This window comes from Centruroides sculpturatus, unplaced genomic scaffold (genome assembly GCF_000671375.1).
Source record: "Centruroides sculpturatus isolate CEXI.00-Female unplaced genomic scaffold, Cexi_2.0 scaffold571, whole genome shotgun sequence".
In the NCBI taxonomy this organism is placed as follows: domain Eukaryota; kingdom Metazoa; phylum Arthropoda; class Arachnida; order Scorpiones; family Buthidae; genus Centruroides; species Centruroides sculpturatus.
The window spans coordinates 6146-28479 of NW_019385013.1; the positions used below are offsets into that span (position 1 = coordinate 6146).

A 22334-nucleotide genomic window follows, 5' to 3' on the forward strand; every position below is an offset into this window, starting at 1 on the left:
CTTAAACGCAAATCTAACATCCAAAAAAATTTCTGGGAAATAATTCTTGCGAAATAAAAAGTGTTTTTACAGAAAAAGTATATAAAAAATATATATAATTTAAAATAAATGCTTTTATTTGAGAAATATAGCTGTAAGGATTGCTATTCTTTCGTTTAACAAGGCGTGAAATTTCACACGTGCAGTCTACATTGTTTAAAAACTGGTTGACCTTAAGAACAGCTTGAGTCTGCTTTTCCGGGTAGTTCTCATGTACCCTTCAGGGGAGTATTGGTCTAAAGCAGGAGGGGAGCATCTGTCCAAATATAACACAATATTGTCGATTTTAATGCTATTAAATTATGAGGGGACCAAAAAAAAGGTATGGGGAAAAAATTCTACTGAACCAAAAACAAGAAAAACCTGCTGATGTCATAAAAAACATCCAATAGCGAAGTGTTTCTCAACCTCTAACGAATCATTGTCCCCTTCAATGTAGTATAGACCCCTTCACTACAAAATTCCGATGCCGAGGGCCAAGACTAACAGCGAATTCGTACTGCATTGAATAGAATAGTGACTACTATAATGTTATTTGTTTAATTATTGTAGATATAACGAATAAAATATCTAATTATTCTTAATATAATGTTTTACTTTATCGTCCAGAAAATTTTTTTTCGGCCCCCAAAATATAAATTGTTACAAATCGCCCCTCAACACGGAAAAACGCCCATATGGGGGCGATATCGTCCCCGTTGAGAAACACTGCAATACCGTTTTTAAAATGTTTACCGAAGTCAAATCGGTGAAATAGAAGTTTATAACGATTTAATTAATTTGATTAAAACACTCCCATAAAAAAACAATAGCGCGATTAATTACGTAAATCGCGCTATTGTTAATAATCGCAATATTGTTAATATTGTTTAATAATATAATTAACTAGCAGACCCCGCCACGCCTTGTTGTGGCTCAAAATGTATAACACTTTCCCTGTGGGCGAAAATTTTTCGAAAAAATTGTTCTTAGTGTACATTCTCTTGACGTACTTTATTAAAACGCAATAAAAACGCAAAAACCCGCATCTAAAATAGTATAAATAGAAGCAGAGTTCTTTACGGTAAAGCCTTCCCCGTAAGGCTTACTGTAAAGAACTGTCCATCTCCCATGCTTAACGGAATAATATACAGCCTGTGTCCACCCTGAAGTTCCATTCTAAATATTGGTGATAGAATTTTTGAAATCGGATGAGTAGTTTCGGAGATTACCTGCTGCATACAAACTAACATACATACAAACATTACTTCTTTATAATATTAGTATAGATCAGCGTTTCTCAAAGTGGGCGATAACGCCCCCTTCTGGGCGATGAGTAGATCTAGGAGGCACTGGAGGCAGGGTATTGAACGGTGACCAAAGGCAAAATTGGGGCTGATAAGAGGAAACATTGCGTTTAATGATTTCCAGATGTTGAGAACAATGTACAGTAAGGGCACAAAGTGTGAGATTCATAGAAAAGTTTTCCTAAGAATATTTCCAATCCTTTTCTCACACAAGAGAAAATGGGTTAGGGGGCGTTGGGNTGATCCATACATTTTCGGAAAAGTTATAAGTCAAGGCTTTTTTTAACGGGCCTTAAAGTCCATGCTCAAGATATTTAGGGATATGGACTGCGCAGTTGCACGCGCAGCCCGAGTTAACTCGGGATATGGGCTTAAGAAATATAAATTATATATATATATATTATCCACTAAAGCACATAAGCCTTAAGCCTTAATTAACTAAATCAGTGGTTCTTAACCTGTGGATCGTGGACCACAGGTTGTCCCTGAAAGCATCCGAAGTGGTCCGCGAAAGTTATCCCAAAATTATTAAACAAGTGACGACGCTTTGATGACAGTGGGTAGTACGTCAAGGTTAGAGCCGATAGCGGACTGGGCTGGGGTATGGTGCGCGGTCAGAAAATATGAAACTGGAAGTCACTAGCAATAAATTTGCATTTGAAGATAAAATCAGTGCGTTTATCGCTAAATTGACCTATGGATCAGCAAAGTCGAAAGAGAGAATTTTTCTGCGTTTGATACATTGAATCCAATTATTGATTGACAGTGTGCTGAGATTAAAGGACAAATACAAAAGAACATTACATTCCATTTGCAAAGCTTGAAAAATGAATTCAATCGTTATTTTCCTGATTGCAAGGACAAAGGTGTTCAGAAACTGATTTGCAGTCCTTTCATAGTCAACATTTCTGAGGTAACAAATAAAATGCAAGAATAGTTAATTAAAATGCAACATGATAGTAACTGCAAGGATACATTCGGGACAAGAATTAATCTTAAAGATTTTTGGAGCCAAAAAGCTACTGCTCTCCCTAAAATTCGAGAAATTGCTTTACAGTACCTAACTTTATTTTCAACCACATAAAGAGCCGGCTCTACCATAGGGCGAACAGAGCAGCCGCTTCAGGCGCTAAATCTTAGGGGCGCCTCAGTGATAAAGAAAATTAAACAGTATAAATTAGGGGCAACCAAGGGGGCGCCATAATTCGATCTCGCTCCATCCTAAAACTTGCCTCGGGCCGGCACTGACCACATATTTATGCGAGCAAGGATTCTCAGTGCTTTTGATAGTTAAAAATAAACATCGAAATCGGTTGGATGCCAGTGCCGACATGCATTTCCTTTGAGTAGCACTGAACCAAAAATTCAGCAGTTGGTAAACAGTATGCAGTCACAAAAATCGCACTAAAATAATGTAATTAATGAAAACTTTCCCAAATAATATAATACTCTTGGTTCCGAATAATTTTCTACGTGTTTAATTTATAGAACAACCTTATAAGAACCTATATTACTGCAAAATAGCTCGTGGTCCATGACAAGACAAAAATTTTGATAAATGGTCCCTCATCACTAAAAGGTTAAAAACAACTGAACTAAATAAAACAAATTTTTGATCTGTGTAACTTTGTTGCAGTATCTGTAAAGCCAGTCTAATAAGTCCTGATAAAAAATACGTACTAGTAGACGAAAAAAATTTATATTACGATAAAAAAAGGATTCTAACGAAACTAGGTAATTCGCGTTTAATTAAATGTGAAAATGCTATTCCGAGCCATACGTTTCGTTTTCGGTTCCGATTACGACGTATGATAACTAAGCTTTTGTTATCGAACACTCTAGAGCTGCCGTTAGGAATGTAACGAAAGCGAAAATAACATGGCGTCTTTCGGTGTAAGAATGATTTTACTTCACTAACAATTAAAGAAAAAGTTAATAAACTATGTTGTTGTTTTGCTTAAAAATAATTACCTTAAATATTTATGAATATTGTATGAATAAAGTAAGTTAATTGCGTTCTTGTTAACATTTAAAGTAAGTACCTATAGCATAAACAGTGTTTCTGAAATAGGTTTCATTCGCATATGTATAAATTAAAATGATAGTCATATATTTATATTCAAAGATATTAGTTACTTTTCGCCGTCTTTCTAGATGTTTTCGTGAGCCGACTCCATCGGAATTCAGACGTTCAGCAATTTCTTGCGACAACTTCTGGCGATTTTTTATGGTAAAAGAAGCATCTAACTTCTCTGACATTAATTTAGGCTTGTCTTCTATAAAATTAACGAGCATCTCGAACTGGCGTCTTTTAGTTCGCTGGCTTCGTTGTGCTTTCTTCGACATTTTAAAACAAAACTATTTCACTAGCGCTGGTACACGACAATGCTAAAACCATGTGCTTCGCTTAGAAAATGGCGGGTTGCTGTCACGTGACTAAAATACAATGTTAACTAAACTGTGATTGGTTAAAGCGTAATAGCTATCGATAGCGTGGAACCCAGACGCTACTCGACCGACTACCTGTAGCGAAACCCACTTAACGTAAAGCGCAGAATAGCGATTTGTCTCAGGTTCAACTGCCATTCGCTAAGCGAACTTATCGAATATCCCGTGTATCGCTCACGTTGAATTATCGGAAGAGCTCAGAATAGGTCCCCAGAGCCATTAGAAGACAAGACACTCTAGATTGTAAGACTTAGTAAGGGTTTGTTTTTTACTGTAGCTATTTGCCCCACTTTCCTTCATCCTACATACCATAAGTCCAGACATTTGAATATCACCAATTCGCCGAACTTCACATTGGTCAGAACTTTGCAACATGTTGAATTCCATTTTGAAACCATCGCTAAAGTAGAATAAATGTATCGAAACGTTGCAAAGCGTCGAACAGAAACTCTGCTTCGCCGCACGTGTGTGAAGCATAGTTTCTGTTCTAGTTTCAAAGCAAAAGAAGTTTCTAAATTCTACTGTCGCTGTCGCCTTCAATTGCATTAACGATGACAGGGGCGAAGAAGAAAAAAAGTCCCCACCGAGATTTCAACTCAGATCACGGCATTCAGAGTGCTAACCATCACACCATGGGACCTCACACAGACTCACCTGTCGCATATTACCTTTATACATTGCAGATTGCCTTATCGACTATCGCGTAAAGATATCGCCACATCCGTTGTTGCCTATAATGGAAATCTCTCCGTCTATACCTTCTCGTTAAAAAGCGAAGCTGTTGCCACAAATCTGTCGCGAAGAGAATGAAGGTTGTTCTAATTCACGTTGTTTAAATTCTATTTCACCACGGTCGTTGAACGTGGTGAAATAGAATTTAAGCAACGTGTTTCGTTTCGTCGTGTGGAAAGCAAGTAGACCGTAAATTGTCGATGGCTGTCCATGCTCGGTGTATAAATAATCTAATCATTAATACGTTTCAAGCGAGTTATTATCAAAAGCGGTCACGCCGCTCGCACAACAGAGGCATGATACTGACACCAACTGACAGTTGAATTGCACGAAATCGTACCATGCAACTGTCAGTTGGCGGGCGTCGCGATTTCCACAACGAAAGACAGCATGCAATCGAAAATAATTAATGAATTTCAGCCGAATCGTTAANAGAATTTGAGCAACGTGTTTCGTTTCGTCGTATGGAAAGCAAATAGACCGTAAATTGTCGATGGCTGTCCATGTAATCTAATCATTAATACGTTTCATGCGTGTTATTATCAAAAGCGATCACGCCGCTCGCACAACAGAGGCATGATACTGACACCAACTGACAGTTGAATTGCACGAAATCGTACCATGCAACTGTCAGTTGGCGGGCGTCGCGATTTCCACAACGAAAGACAGCATGCAATCGAAAATAATTAATGAATTTCAGCCGAATCGTTAAACGATACTCATCAAATTAGTTAACGTGAAGAAAGGCAAGAATGTTCCGATATTTGCGATATATATATGCGATATATTCCGATATGTTTGCGCGATATACGACTGAGGACACTCTTTTGCGACACTCAAATTTCCGTTGAATGTGGCGAACGAACCAAGTAATGGACGTTGGCATGCTGATTGCCTTATAAATGGGCTTTCGAGAAGCAGCTCATCCGGAGGTCTCATGGTGTAACGGTAAGCACTCTGGACTTTGAGTCCAGCGATCCGAGTTCGACCCTCGGTGAGACCTTTTGTTTTTTCTGTCGTCGAAGTTCGTGTTCTATGTGATTATGACGCCTTAGAACGTATAGAAATGTCCGCCGCAGGATACCATATAGTGCGTGTATTTCCAACCGTATTGCACTCAATCAAAAATGTTCAATGTGATATTTATTGTGTAATCGCTAAGTACTTTTGACCAATAAATATCTAATAGTTGTAATCGCTGGCAGAATAGTATAAACGTTTTATACTTTACCTTTTTTCATGTACAAATGAAATAAGTCTTTTGAAAGAAAGGGCTGACGAATTTACAATTTAATGTATAGTTGTTCCTGGCGATTGGGCATGGCGACATGTGAAGACAATTTAACTCTCTATTACGTATTGTTATTAAATCAAAATAATTGTTTAAATCGCGGCAATGTTTATCTTGGAAATTTACTAGATTTTAATGCTGATGATGTTTCGTGATTTTAATAAAATTTATGTGTTTGTCGTGTTAAGCAAAAACACCAAAAACCTGTAAGTTTTGTTCGTGTGAAATATCGTAAGTTCTTGCGAACGAAATATTTAAATCAACCGCCTAGAAACGAAAAAAGCCATATTATTTATTTATAAGCCATTTGTTTTCAAAATTCTTAAAGTTGCAATTAAAAAAATAACTAGCAATTATTTATTGTGATATGGTCAGAATTCCGGACAGAAAATTTTAATCACATTTTTATTAATTTAATTTAAAAGAAATGCTTTCCACCTCAAATTACTCCTGTAGTGTCTCGCCCCCGTGTATCATACTTTTCCTGTCAGCAATAGAGTCGTGCCTGTCATCTATTTAACTCCTGAAATTTCAGGGAAAATGTTTTGAATGGAAATAAGGTGACTTCCGCCCTGTATCGAAAGATTAGGAGTTGATTCCGATGCAATCAACTCGTAATCTTTTCATATCTGGTCTCGACTTTCATATACCTAACTGCGTTCTCAGGATTAAGGAAAGCTAGACAGGTGTACGACAAAGGGCATTTATAGATATACAATGGGTTTAAATTGCAGCCCAACAACAATATAAAAACAACAGTTTCAGAAGATTTAAGCATTGCTCAATTTAAGTCGAATCTTACTCAAGTCGACTTAGTTTATGAGCGTCTTCAAACATCCTAACTCTAACAAAATGGATTACACCTGGTCTCTGTGGGCATGAGTGAAAAACTACAGACAAAAAGCAGAAAGGTGCGTTTCTATAGAAAGACAGACGAAATTCTGTCAAATAATCGAAATTTTTAAAATCAAACTGAGTCGTGATGCAACAATAGAATTTCAAAAATTGCCTTTTGCTTTGTTGGAATGCGATTTAGTGAATTGTTTTGAGTGTTTTCTGCGTTTTGCTGTAGTTGAAGCGATAATTTTGGGTAAGTTTAGTCCCTGATTGTTATAGATTTAGGTGTTTTTAACATTGTTAAGCGGAAAATCACGATTAGAAGCGATAATTTTCCCACAACGAATATTTCGATAACAATTGTTGTCGAAGAGAAAAATCGAGCCTTTGACTTACTTTAAGGAAGTGCATTCAATCTTTTCATTGTTAATTTTCGTCAACCGAATCGAATTGTTAAAGCAAACTCGAATCATAAATTCTGTCGTTTCCCAATATAATTTTGTGTGTGTATATTACATATGCGTACACATTGCATCCCATATGAGATTATTATAATTAATCTAACCTTTAATGAATTAGAATAAATGAGTTTATTCGTCATTAATTTCTTCTAGAATATTTTCATTAGTTTTAATGACAATCAACAGAATAGCATAACTTTTATAAACCATAGTACTGATATTATTATATTTAATACAGAATAATTGAATGAATAATTTATGTTTTCGGCAAAGTTTATTGTTCCATTACAACTTTATATTCATTTGTGATTAGAATTTTTCTTTTACTTATAACGATAATTTTTCGGTTGTATTTATATTATGAAACTTTCATTTCATTTTTTAATATTCTCTTAATTTAACGCTCGTTCTACAATATTTAATACTCGTTGTTTTTGCTTGCAGCATGGATAATTTCAAAGCCTTAAAGAAATGGAATACCTCTGGAGGAGAGAGTGCAGAGGATAGCTGCTCGACATCAGGAACGTCTTCCTCTTCTTTGCCTCTAGAAATTTGCCTCTAGAGAGCAAGTTTAAACAACGTGACAGTTTGAAAGTGCATAAATGCTATATGACAGTTTGAAAGTGCATAAATGCTATATGACAGTTTGAAAGTGCATAAATGCTCTTGTTTAGTATAATAAAAACCTATATATTCATATATTTTTTTTAACTTAATTATTACAAGATATCACAAAATTGTTACAACTTTTGGTGTTTGCTTTTTTCAAAAATACAAAAGTTTACCCTATTGTAAGGTTTTAACAAAAATATTTATTTTTTCTTATTCTTGAGAAACTAGTCTTTCAAAATAGTAACTCTTATAGTCTTATAGTAACTATCATTTGTTAAAAAACCACAGGTAATATAATTACTTTACTTTTAAGACTCAGAAAATTTTAACGAAATACGTAATTCAGTCTTGACAGTTATCACATAGTATTTTTGCGGTACTATGCACTTTACAAACAAATTTAAACAACTGTTGAACTTAGTAGTATATTTTCCATTTTTTAGCACAAAATGACAACATACTTATTTTAGGAGTTTTTGCAAAGTATTTTAGGAGATCTAGCAATTTTGTATAATATTATTATCTATTAACAGTTCAAATGATGCTTTGGTAGTCATTTTGAATTTTTGATGCAAATGTGCGATATCTTTGCGAAATAATTGTAAAAATAAAAAAAAATCATAAAACACATATTCATAAAAAAACCAACATAACTGGTATCGTGGGAGCCGCGCAGCCCGGTAAGTGCTAAAACGCCGAACGTTTGGCACCTCAAGCGAAGGATGACGGAATGAGATTACATAAAATGGCAGCTGCGCACAGTGCTTAGATTTTTAGAAATTCGTAAAGATATTGCGCGTGGGGGCCGCGCGGCCCCGATAAAACCAGTTAAGCGTTAATTATAATGACGAAAATTTTGATTAAAGTTTTATTATGATGATGTTTCGTGATTTTAATAAAATTTATGTGTTTGTCGTGTTAAGCAAAAACACCAAAAAGCTGTAAGTTTTGTTCGTGTGAAATATCGTAAGTTCTTGCGAACGAAATATTTAAATCAACCGCCTAGAAACGAAAAAAGCCATATTATTTATTTATAAGCCATTTGTTTTCAAAATTCTTAAAGTTGCAATTAAAAAAATAACTAGCAATTATTTATTGTGATATGGTCAGAATTCCGGACAGAAAATTTTAATCACATTTTTATTAATTTAATTTAAAAGAAATGCTTTCCACCTCAAATTACTCCTGTAGTGTCTCGCCCCCGTGTATCATACTTTTCCTGTCAGCAATAGAGTCGTGCCTGTCATCTATTTAACTCCTGAAATTTCAGGGAAAATGTTTTGAATGGAAATAAGGTGACTTCCGCCCTGTATCGAAAGATTAGGAGTTGATTCCGATGCAATCAACTCGTAATCTTTTCATATCTGGTCTCGACTTTCATATACCTAACTGCGTTCTCAGGATTAAGGAAAGCTAGACAGGTGTACGACAAAGGGCATTTATAGATATACAATGGGTTCAAATTGCAGCCCANATTGGTGAAAAAATTTTTGAAATCGGATGAGTAGTTCTGGAGATTACCTGCTGCATACAAACTAACATACATACAAACATCACCTCTTTATTATATTAGTATAGATTAAATTATTTTTCTTTAATTTATTCCACCATATAAAAATTTATAAACGCAAAATACTAAATCAGACAAACTACGATAACTTTTTTTTACAATATTGGGATCCAAGACACGAAATAAGATTCTTTAATGCAGTAACATAATACTATACATTTACTAGTGAAGGCAACCGATGCACTTACGTCATGTGATGACAATACAATACTAAAATCCATCGTGTGCGTCATATTCAGGAATATCTTATTTTATAAAAGAAGCTAAATTTACTTATGTAACGAATTATTTTGCATTATAATCGTGGAATAGAAACTGCATCCTGATCTAACATTCTTCGCATTTACATTGAGTCATTCGATTGGTAAGAGTAAAAGATGTATTCAGATGACAAGAAACGTAGTTTGTGCATTGTTTGCTTTCTACGACCAGTCCTCTCGTCATTAGAAATATTTGGGATTAAAATAATTTACTGTGATTGTAAGAAGTCTGCCAAAACATGGAAATATCTGTCAAAGTTATATCCTTTGTACCAAACTGCTATAGAAATATTTATGTGGACTAACATAATACTTACTGCTCAAGAAGTAACAGACAATCTGGTGTGTGTCGGATGGATCCGAATGTTCCCGAACAATAAGATACTCATAAAATTTATTTTAATTACATTTTATATTTTTTTAGCATTTCAATTTAGTTTCTTTAAAAGGAAGAGGCTTTACATTCATAGAAATAACAGTGGGTACGAAGGAGAGGAAAAAATGGCTAATGATATTCAAATAGTTTTTATAGCTGTACTTACACTTTTATTTTTTTCAATAATTCCGTTTGTTACTGCAATTGACTTATTTCTGTATCCTGCTTTAAAGATAATAACTAATTCCGAGTTTGAACTCGCATTCTGTAATCTGAATATCACATTAGCATGCATTTACGGAATTGGACAATTAGATTGTTGTGTTCTCGCTATAGGTGCATTGGCCATCATGGTGTCAAATAGATTCAATTATCTGTCTGATGCAGTCGATGAATTGACAAAAAACGAAAGTTTTCTAAAAAATAAAATCGAAACCTTGATTGAAACTCATTGGGATTTATGGACTTATTTACAAGAAGTAAACCTTGTTTGTGAAGCATATCTTCCAGCCGTATATTGTTGCGGAGTGTATCAGACAAGTTTCTTTTTCTGCGCAGTTGTTTTCTTTGAACTTGATGGTGTAATGCGTCTTGTATTTTCTTTTATTTTGATAACTCTGGTTGTCGTAGCAATGGTAGTATCTTTTCAACTATCTCGTTTCACATCTTTGGTAAGTAGAATTTAAATCTATCGTATGTTATTAAGTAAATCTTTTTAGAAACCTTTTGTAGAATAAAATTTATTCTTTCATGAATTAAAATGAAATTTTAATGGTATTCATAATCTATTTATGAACAATGAATAAGTAATTCTAATTTATTAGTGGGTTAACGTGATAAACGACTGAAAACAAAAGATGTTTCCAACAATTAATTAAAAATGACATAATTTTCTGTAATAAAAAAAATGCTTAACTACATGTTTTATACGTAAGTTTTTCCAATAGGTCCATACAAATTTAACAATTTATCACAACTGAAGACTGTGGTATACAAATCTCTTTTAGTATCAGGGAAATCGTAATCTAGAGCTATTAACAAAACTTACTCAGAAAATAATTAATAGACCAGCAAAAATACACATTATGATGCTGAGATAATTTATTTAATGTTAAACTAACGTTTTCAGCTTATCCAACAGGCTATCTTTAGCATAATGTCCCAAATGCTATCTTAAAATAAGACTAGTCAAGCTTATCTGAGAGCACGCTGTTGAAAAGGGAATCAAATATTATTAAAATAAATTTATTATAATATCAATAATAACAATTATATTTAATTTAATTTAATAGTCTAATTTATGCTTATGATGATTATTTTAACTTTTCAAGCTGTACCGGAAATTCATCGAAATCGATAAATTGTGTTCTGCTGATTTACCGCTAGAGACCAAAATGAAGGTAATACAAATGTATTTCAATTCATTTTTATCGGTCTAAAAATTTATTAATATTATTAAACTTTTTTCCTTTAAAAGATGTTGAATTTTATGAAAAGATACGGTAATACTCCATTTGGAATAAGCATCGGTGGATTTTTCTATGTGAAAAAAAACTTCTTCATTCGAGTAAGTTCGTTCAATATATTCTGTTTTACTATATTAACTTGTAAAAACATCTATTATAAGTGCGTGTATAGTTTACAAATCTATTATATTGCAGTTGTAGTAGTAAATAGGTAATTCTTTTTAGGTATATATAATAATTTTGTAAATATTGTTTTACAGGTTCTGAGTGCCATATATTCATCGCTGTCTGTTTTGACAGAACTTTTAGTTGCAAAGAAACCATCTTCTTGTAAAGTTGAAATTAGAGATTTGATTCAATAAAGCTATTGAATTAAATTGCACCACAGCCCTGACTTGAATGTTTGAATAACAGCAGACTTACTACAAGGAAACGAGGTATTTTTGTGTTAGAAAAAGGAAATCGATTGTCGATTTATCAGAAAAATTTGGAATCTGAAAAAAATCAAAGCAAATATTTCTTAGAAACTTCAAGATTTGACTGTCGACTATTTTGTAAAAAGTTACGATTTCCATTCGACAATAAATTTATGCGCCAGTAAATTTATAAAATATATCTAAGTTTAGTTTTTTATTTTATGTTATTATCACCTTTTATTAATATGTTCTGATGTGATAATAATTATTAATTTCTTGTTATTGTATAGGGCCTACTAAAAATTTTAGTCTACTTACGGGTTAATTGATACATATATATGTGAGCACACACTTACACCTATATATGTAAGTATATACATATTTTATATATAAACTGTATGTAGTGTTTAAAGTTATAAATTATGGGCAATCGTTTGGGCAATAAAGTGACAACTTAGCCACTTTATTGTCGACTAGACCGAACCGATAATGGTCTTACTAAAAGAGGCCCCTCAGTGACCACAGGGCAGAAAGAGTTTTAAAAAAATGTTATGAGTGATTAACAAATATGTTTGCGTGCGCTGGGTATGGCCACAGAGTGGTAGTTTGAGCAATCAAATTTAATATGTAAAAATTGCAAAGTTTATAAATTAACTTCATTTCAATTAAAATATTTAACTGTTAATTCACTAATTCATTGTAAATATCCGCAGCCCTAAAATAAACAAATTCAGAATTTCTTAAAAGATAAAATATTTTCGAATAGGATATTATACAAACGATTGATTTCTGTTTGTATCGCAGTTACGTGTCCAAACCTCATTTGTGGCTATCAATAGTAAAATAGGAAATGCACAATAACAATCTCTTAAAAGCATCTGATTTTCTTTTAAATTACCCAAGGTTCCAGCAGATAAACAATAATTAGAATACTTACTTATATCAGAATATTTAAATCTTAAAAAGTAAATAAACATGATTTTAAAGCATCAGAATAATACATTCACTAACAAAAAGATGAAATTGCATCGGCGAATAGAAAAACCTGAATGCAATAAGGCAAATTAAGTGTTTGCGTAATATCGTAGTAAAAATTGTTTTCTATTTGAAGAAAACCCGCATTTGGTTACTTTACAGAAATATGTTTAATAGGTCCGCAAAACTGATCAGATCTAAAATTCTTAGTATTTACATTTCGTCTTTCTGTAGCTAAAAATAAAAAATGTATTTAGGTTACTGGAAGCGCAGTTTGTGCATTTTGTGTTTTCTACGACCAGTCTTCACGTCATTACAGATATTTGGAGTTAAAATTGTTTACTGCAATTGTAAGAAGTCTGCCGAAAACTGGAAATACCTGTCGAAGTTATATTTTTCGTACCAAACTGCTATAGAGATATCATATGTGGACTCTAACTTACTATTTTCTGCTGTGGCGTGCCGTCATTGGAAGCGGTGGAAGCTTCCCTTGTATTTTCTAAAAAATAAATACATATTGCGCTATTATTTTCATATTTTAATTAACGAATTTTGGATTAATTAAAATTAATATTTTATTATAAACGCGTTATGTATCTTATTACAAATTTCCATACAACATGTAAGAAAAACGATAAGATTGCTATTGTATATTTGAATAAAAATTTGTATACGCATATTATCAACGGAAGCTCTATATTGTCGAATACGGGACAGCTTCCAGGGCGAAAATATTTGAACAGTGTAAAGCAGCCAGTTATAGGCATTTGTGCATGCGCTTTACAGAGCACCAACTTCACCCGGTTTAGCTGGTGGAACCTAAACACCAAAACGCTTTGGCCGCCCTCGACCCATTATGTGAATCGCGAGTAGATTTATAACTTACCAGTAAACTCCTGTTGGTTGGTATGTTTTTAAGATAATTCTGTATACTTGACAAGAGTTTTAAAAAATCTATTAAAATATTTGATATATTTATTCTGCTCTCCCATCTTGTATTACTTAAGGATGTAAATGTTAAACTAGTGATATTACGATTTGGTATGTCCCATCTATAAGATAATAAGGTAATGTAGAAAAGACGTGTACAATTCTTGTACAATGTTAAAAAATTCACTGTTACTTTGACAGCTTCATTTACAACTAAATTTATTGAATGAGACGCACAAGTTACAAAAAAAAAACCTCTAGAATTTATATTCCTTAAATTTACGATTTATGTATCGGTTGTCATAAAAATTTGTTTTTCCACTTCTTTCCCAAAACTACACATAATCAAGTTCAAAGTAACCGGTTTTAACTTATTTTTACTTAACAAGTAGTTAAAATTTCAGTGTCAAAAGCGTTTAGAAAATAATTTTCTTCCGTTAACCATCCGTAATTGTTTAGGTCAGTTAGAAAAACAAGGTGCAATAAATCGCGCAAATTTCATGAACTACGTCAAAAAGTTCTTTAGTAACTGCTTAGATTATTTAGAAGATTGGACGGTACATGACAATGATATTTAATATATCCCAGTGAAAATGTTCAAACAAGAACTTAATTGGGAAAATATACAAAAATCATTCGATCGCATTAGTAAACATTTTCCAGATAAAACATTTTCGGAAATATTACTAAGTGAGTAATCATTATTTTAAAAAAAAATTATATATATATATAATTTTGTAATTTAATTTAAATACATATATATTTTAAATTTTACCTCACTCCGCCTCATTAATTTTTGCATTNTATATATATATATTAAAATATAATAGGTAAAAAATTTTATTGAAAACATATTCTAACTATTTACAATACTAGTTTATAAACGTTTTGCTCAAAAACTTTTACAAATAAGTGAAGGCACATATCCCACTGACCAGACGACCGGCCTCATTGAACTCAACAGTGATTTTTGCAACATAACCACTCCTGAAAACGAACTCACCGACCAAATTTATCCAAACATTATTCACAACTATACCAATTTGTAGTGGCTATTTCAAAGGGCAATTTTGGCAACTAAAAATAATATTGTCGAAGATATCAACTTTAATATTCAAAAGAAAATTCAGAACTGGCAAGAACTCCTCCTCTTTTTAGTTTGGGCATTGTATAAAATATATATCAAATCAACTTTTTATTAACAAATACACTAAGTACACTTTACACAGTTTTCACGCTTTATTTTCTATTTGTATTCAGTCACTGTATCAGTTTGACTACAAACACTTAACTGTTTGTTTTTATTCATTCACTGCACTACTTTGGAATTTTCACTTATTTTTCGGGTCTTCCCTTCGTCACTGATAAGAAACTTACATTCGAACCCACGACGGATCTTGCTTTATATACCCCCACCAATGACTAGTCCCACCCATACAAAAAAGGCTTCGAATGGTCCACAATGTTCCAGAACATTCCACAACATTCGAGAGTGTTCTACAATGTTTCACAATGATCTGGGATGTTCCGGGATGTTTCCGAACGTTCCGGAACATTCCGGAATGTTGTGGAATGCTCTCGAATACTCTCGAATGTTCTGGACTGTTAGAAATTTGTAGAGGGCAAAACTTCCAGCCCTTATATTTTCAACAGCACGCCCTTCAGGTAAAAACGGGAACCTTCTTCATGGATGGGGAATAGAGGGCTACCTTTTTGAGTTTTAGTGGCACGCACATTATACACTTACCTTTATAATACTTACAAATAGCTACTGTCGGTTGCTTTCCAGTCTTCTTTTTTGTTTCCCAAAATTTACGACCTTACGATTTTTGATTACTCCAAATTTTACATTCTCTTCATGAAACACTTATCTTATTATATAATAAAACTTTTATGAAAGTGCCCGAATTTATAATTAATTTTAATTGAATTCAGCACAACATTGATCACTTTTAAATTTTGCATTCCACTGATCTGAATCTATATAAAGGCGATAACAGCTTCATTCCAAATAGTCTTGAGCACAGAACTACGAAAGGCGAAGTGCCTTATCCTCAGTCCAAGTCTCAGACAATATCCATCTCCTAAATTATTCCGGCATTGAAAACCGAATAAAGATTCTTATAGTCCATTGAAGAAAACGTACATAATTAATAAGGCCTTACGTCTTATTAATTTAATTGCTTGATTTTTTAATTGGAATACATTTTAATTAAAGAACATTATTCTATTAAAACGTTTTCTATTACTGACAATTTTACATCAAAAAATATTAAAAAGGCAATTGAAAACATTTTCTGAAGAACACTTGCTGCATTGTGAGGAGAAATTGGTTTTTTATTTGGATTAAATTCTTAGAGAATTTCGTGGTTGACAGTGAGAAATTATCCTTTAGCATTCCATCAAAAGCCGTGATGTAAATAATGATGAGCTTGAAAAAACTATTTGAAAGAAAGAATTGAAAAGAAAAAGCAATTCACACAGATGAAAATTAATTTATTTTAAAAAAGTTATGCATGTATCCATTATTAATGTTTGTAAAACGCAGATTCAATCTCTATCGAAAATACGGTAATCAGACGAACATTTAATTAAAACTAGACATCACTAAATCAGTCCATACTGGAGTGTTATAAATCCGTTAAAATTAATTATAAAGAAGGAACTTTTGACTAAAGTCTTATTACATAAGTCAAATAAGTGTTTCTAAAAAATATATAAAATTTTTAACAAAACTTAATTTCAAATATTAAATTATTTAATTTATGAAATTTTTACGAAATTTCACTTAAATGGACTATGTTGTAAACGGAAAGATTTTAAATAAAAAATATTTTAAAATTTTAGATTATAATAATTAAATAATGAAATTGAAGTTAGATGCTTTTAAGATATTGATCTTATAGATTTACTCTTTTGCTATTGAAGGCCACCGATGCATTTTCTCTCACGTGACGACAATAGAAAAATGTAGTCCATCGTTTACGTAATATCGAATCATAAATATTTTCTCTTTTCTCTTATAGGGCCTAAAATAAACCAAATGCAAATTTTCTTTAAGAAAATCTACATTTGGTTCAGAAATGCGACATTAAAACAAATATTTACTTAAAACATGGCGAAATCACTTTGTGATGAATTGTGCTATAAATAAATTAAATTAATTATAAAGACGAATATTTTGATTAAAGTCTTATTATATAATAAATTAAATATGTCCGAAAAAGATAAAATTTCTAATAAACTAAACTGAATTATTAAAATATTAAATTATTTTCCTTTAATTTATCCAACCGTATAAACTTTTTAAACGCAAAATACTAAATGAGACAATTATTATTATTATTTTTACAATCTTAATATCTTAGACACGAAATAAGATTCTTTAATGCAGTAACATAAAATATTTACTAGTGAAGGCCACCAATGCACTTACATCACGTGATGACAATACACAACTCAAATCGATCGTTTGCGTCATATTCAAAAATCTCTTCTTTTATAAGAGAAGCTGAATTTACTTTACGTAACGAAACATGTATCATTATAATCGTGGAATAGAAATTACATCCTGATCTAACATGTTTCGCATTTACATTAGGTCATTCGGTGGATAAAACATGTATTCAACCGACACGAAACGATGTTTGTGCATTGTTTGCTTTCTACGACCAGTCCTCTCGTCGTTAGAAATATTTGGAATTAAAATAATGTATTGCGATTGTAAGAAGCCTGTCAAAACATGGAAATATCTGTCAAAGTTATATCCTTTGTACCAAACAGCTATAGAGATATTTATGTGGACTAACATAATACTTTGTATTCAAGAAGTAACAGACAATTTGGTTTGTGTCGGATGGATCCGAATGTTCCCTAATAATAAAATTCTCTTAAAATTTATTTTAGTTACATTTGGTATTTTTCTAGCTTTTCAATTCAGTTTTTTTAAAAGGAAGAGACTTTACATTCCTAGAAACAACAGCGGATACGAAGAAGAAGAAAAAATAGCTGATGATATTCAAATAATTTTTATAGCTGTACTTACACTTTTCTTTTTTACAATATTTCCATTTGTTATTGCAATTGACTTATTTCTGTATCCTACCTTAAAGGAGATAACTAATTCTGAGTTTGAACTGGCATTCTGTAATCTGAATATCATATTAATGTGCATTTACGGAATTGGACAATTAGATTGTTGTGTTCTTGTTATAGGTGCATGGGCCGTCATGGTGTCAAAGAGATTCAAGAATTTATCTGATGCAATCGATGAATTGAAAAAAGACGAAAGTTTTCTGAAGAATAAAATCGAAACCTTGATTGAAACTCATTGGAATTTATGGACTTATCTACAAGAAATAAAGTTAGTTTGCGAAATATACACTCCTGCTGTATATTGTTGCGCAATATATCAGTCAAGTTTTTTCTTCTGCGCATTTCTTTTCTTTGGACTTGATGATGTAATGCGTTTGTTTGCGTTTATTATTTTGATAACTATGCTTGTCGGAACTATTATTCTTTCTTTTCAACTGTCTCGTTTTACAACTTTGGTAAGTTTAATTTTAACCTATTGCGTGTTATTAAGTAAATATTTTTAAACACTTTTTAAAAAAATAAAGTTTATTTTTTCATTAATTAAACAGAAATTTTAATCATATTCATAACTTATTTATGAACAATAAACTAATAAGTTATTTTAATTTATAAGTGGGTTAACGCGCTGGCAGATTTAGCATTTGAGATGACCCAGGCGCAATTGAATTTCGAGGCCCTCTAAATATTTTCACTATCCCTACATGCTACAGTGTAAATTCTACGCGCACGATTTTTACTCTGGTAGATACTATACAGGTGGTTCAAAAAAGTGAGGTTCCTTGATCTGTGGTACTGGTAACTATATATTTATACACGGAGTTTAAATATTACTCTTGAGGAACTTACAGATTGACTACATAAATGTTTTTCTAACGTTATTCTAATGTTATTAAGTTTTTACATATACATACTTAATAGCAAAACAAATGTACCGGTACTATACTTCTACACTAATTAAAACACCAAACACAAAATTGAGTTACACCGTTATTTTCTGTCAAAAAGTATCAGTATGACTATTGGGACGCTTTATTCTGTTAAAAGTTTTATTCCATCAAACATGATGCAATGGTGAACTCGTTCCTGACTACTGCTGGACTCTTCCCACCGCTAGAATTCTAGCTAGTTCAGACCAAGGACCTAGAATATATTCTAGGACCTTGAGTTCAGTCAGCTTCTTTTATCTATGCTAACTTCTAGTAGTGTCGTTGTTTTTGTCTTGTGATACGATTTGCAAGATGGCTGCTCCTGTTGGACTAAACATATTTTATTATAACAATCACAAAGTTATTCTTTCATTCTAAAATGACTTCTAAATGTAAAATTATCATACATGAGTATAACAGATTCCGAATACACTTTAACGGAAAATAACGGTCCATTTCGTTGATTACAATTAATGATTGCTTCATTAATTTCATCACGATCTGACGCAACTTCCATTTGAATAATTGTATTGGTTACTTCATCCTTTTCGACCAGTTCGTTTGCGACAATCGTTGCGGTCATAATTTTAACTTCGTCCGCCATTTTGTCCAATTGTCTAAGAATGATACTCAGAACATTCTTAGCTCCGCCCACTAAGTCACTCAGAATTCTAACTTAGGTGTTTCTACCTTACTGAACACGGCCCTGCACACCGTTGTCTTCTGAACAGTTAGTGAATATGGTTCGAAATATGACCGCTTGTGTTGACTTCCACAAAACATGTCATAGCTGGTGTTATTCATTTCTCAATTTAATTTATGGAATATTGCTAAATTATTAGTTATTTTTATTATGAAAAATGATAATTAAATAATTTTTTTTATTTGAAAGCCCTCATGAGCCAGAAATTCGCCATCGGTTAACGTGCTAAACGACTGAAAAGAAAAGATATTTCAAACATACTTAATTAAGAAGTAACCAATTTTCTGTAATGAGAAAATGTGCAAGTGCAATATGTGTTTTATACGTAAGTTTCTCCAATACGTATCTACAAAATTAACAATTTATCACAAATGAAGACTGTGATATACAAACCTCTTTCAAATATCTGTGGAATCATTATCTAAAGCTATTAACAAAACTTACTCAGCAAATAATTAATAGACTACCAAAATACACGATAAGTTGCTGAGATAATTTATTTAAAACTAAAGTAACGTTTTCAGCCTATTCAATAGGCCATCCTCAGGTTAAATGTAAAAAATTAGAACAACGGTGTTCTAAAATAGAATATATAAATTTAAATACAAAAAATATCAAAAGATGGGAATTTAGCAATATATAAATATAAAATAAAACAAAAATCAAATATAATATTATATATCATGTAATAATATCGTAAATAAACAGAATGTCAATAATGTAAAATTAAGGTATAAGTTAGGAGTTCGCAAAAAACTTTTTTAACCTTGAAATTATTTTTTAAAGGAATAAAGTTTTAAATTAAAGAACAAATTACAACTATCAGATAACCAAATGAATAATAACGAATTTTTGAAATGTGAATGAAAATACTGGTAATTTCTGTAAATAAGTTTATTCACGAAAAGGTCTTTCTGTTTCGTGTGTTTGGAAGCGTATTGTTCATCTCTAGTACTTGAACGTTGCTCAAACTCTCACAGTAGATTAATACAGTGAGCAGGTACAAACATTATATGCCAAATGAAAGTTAAAACTTTAGCAAATCGTTGAAGAGTTTTGATTTTACAAGAGAACGCTCGATCAAATATGACAGAAATTACAAGAAGAAAGCAATGCAATTGGGTTGGGAATTGTCAACAAATCCTTCTTATTGTCTTGACTTATCACTTTTTCTTTTTTTTCTCTTTCCGCACTGTGGGCACTAAGAGGGCCCATTATAGGTTAGACCAGGCCTACAGTGGAACAACCGGTGATGAGGAACGGGATCCGATATACCCGAACAGACCACCTCCATCCGAAAAATTTCTGGGGATTCCTTGGCACGTCCGGATTCGATCCTGGACCTCCCAGAGCAGTAGGCTGCAACCTTGAGCGCTCTGCCATCCGGCCATCTTGACTTATCGCTGTCGAATTACCACATGTTTTAAAATCTTTGGTTAATCATACGCGTAGAAAATAATTTACAAATCACATAGCTATAAAGAGGAAGAAACTCAATTTTTGACGAGACTATGTCTCCTTTCTAAAATCGCGCTGTTGTCAACGGCTGTACAGATTAGAGGTATGAAGGAGTACATGTCAGGAGTTGCAATTTGGCACAGAGTATTTGGCGCCCAAATCATGCGCACATAAAATGCCAGACTTGTAGGTAGTCAGGGAACCGAGAACCGGGTCAAAAGTAAATACGAAATATTGAGACTGTTCCTACAAAAAGCACGAGTGCGTTTGTACATGCGTTTCTCGCGCTTTTCGAGACATGATCTCGTCCCAAAAATGGCTTCGCCGTTTTACTTGTTAATGCTAAAAATGGCATTTTCAAACTGCTTTCGTATAAAGAAAGTATAATTGAATATGAAGGTAATTATTTTGATGAATAAAATCGTTTCAAGCAAAAAATACAAGCATTTTTATTCACATTTTAGAAAACCACATTATTTACTTGGTTACCTGATATTAACTTATATATCCGAATTCTCCTGTAAATAAATTTCGGAAGAACAGATCTACGTGCTAAAATAATGAAACTGATAAAGATAATAAGGGGCATTCCCAGAAATTTATATTCTAATTGAAATTAAATACAAAATCTAATTGGGAATAATTGAAGCAAGCTGCGAATACAAAAGAAGTTTTTTAAAAATAGGTCGATGGTGGGAAATAAAAACAAATTGCGTAGAACAAAAATAAAGTTTTTCTTCGAAATTTGTGTTATATCAGAATCATGTAAAACAAAATAAAATGTATTGCTTATATTGTTAATGCTGTATTTAAATTTAGTGAATATATTAAGCATATTCTTAATATAAGTGTAATATAATACAATATTGAAACTGATTGTCACTTACAATGTATTTTATAAGAGTTTATGTACCAATTTCACAATATTTGTTTATGATAATTATTTTAATTTTTCAAGTTGTACGGAAAATTCATTGAAATCGATAAATTGTGTTCTGCTGATTTACCGTTAGAAACCAAAATGAAGGTAATCGAAATACATTTAAATTCATTTCTATCGGTCTACAAATTTAATATTATTAAACATTTTTTCCTTTAAAAGATGCTGAACTTTATGAAAAGATACGGTAAAACTCCATTTGGAGTAAGCATTGGCGGATTCTTTTATGTCAAAAAAAACTTCTTTATTCGAGTAAGTTCGTTCAATATATTCTATTTGACTTTATTAAAGTTGTAAAAATATTATTTATAACTGCGTGTATAATTTACAAATCTATTTTAAATAGTAAATAGTAATATAATAATTTTGTAAATGTTTTACAGGTTATGAGTGCCATATATTCATCGCTGTCTGTGTTGACGGAACTTTTAATAGCAAAGAAACCACCTTCTTGTAAAGTTGAGATTAGAGATTTGATTCAATAAAGCTATTGAATTAAATTGTCTCATAGGC

General features: G+C 32.3%; 1 protein-coding gene, 1 long non-coding RNA gene and 1 other non-coding gene across 3 annotated transcripts; all 3 read left to right on the forward strand.

The window, feature by feature from the left end:
* The first annotated feature begins 5436 nt into the window (after positions 1-5436).
* Trnaq-uug lies at positions 5437-5508 on the forward strand. The gene has a single exon. It is a non-coding gene; the product is annotated as a tRNA-Gln (tRNA).
* Positions 5509-10037: 4529 nt separating this feature from the next.
* On the forward strand, positions 10038-11970 carry LOC111633415. The gene is made up of 4 exons (XM_023377980.1): positions 10038-10583; positions 11244-11312; positions 11390-11479; positions 11639-11970. The coding sequence occupies exons 1-4, from the start codon at positions 10038-10040 to the stop codon at positions 11738-11740; spliced, it is 807 nt and encodes a 268-aa protein (XP_023233748.1). The 3' UTR covers positions 11741-11970.
* Positions 11971-18201: 6231 nt separating this feature from the next.
* On the forward strand, positions 18202-22075 carry LOC111633423. The gene is made up of 3 exons (XR_002758054.1): positions 18202-18249; positions 21840-21908; positions 21984-22075. It is a non-coding gene; the product is annotated as an uncharacterized LOC111633423 (long non-coding RNA).
* Positions 22076-22334: the final 259 nt, after the last annotated feature.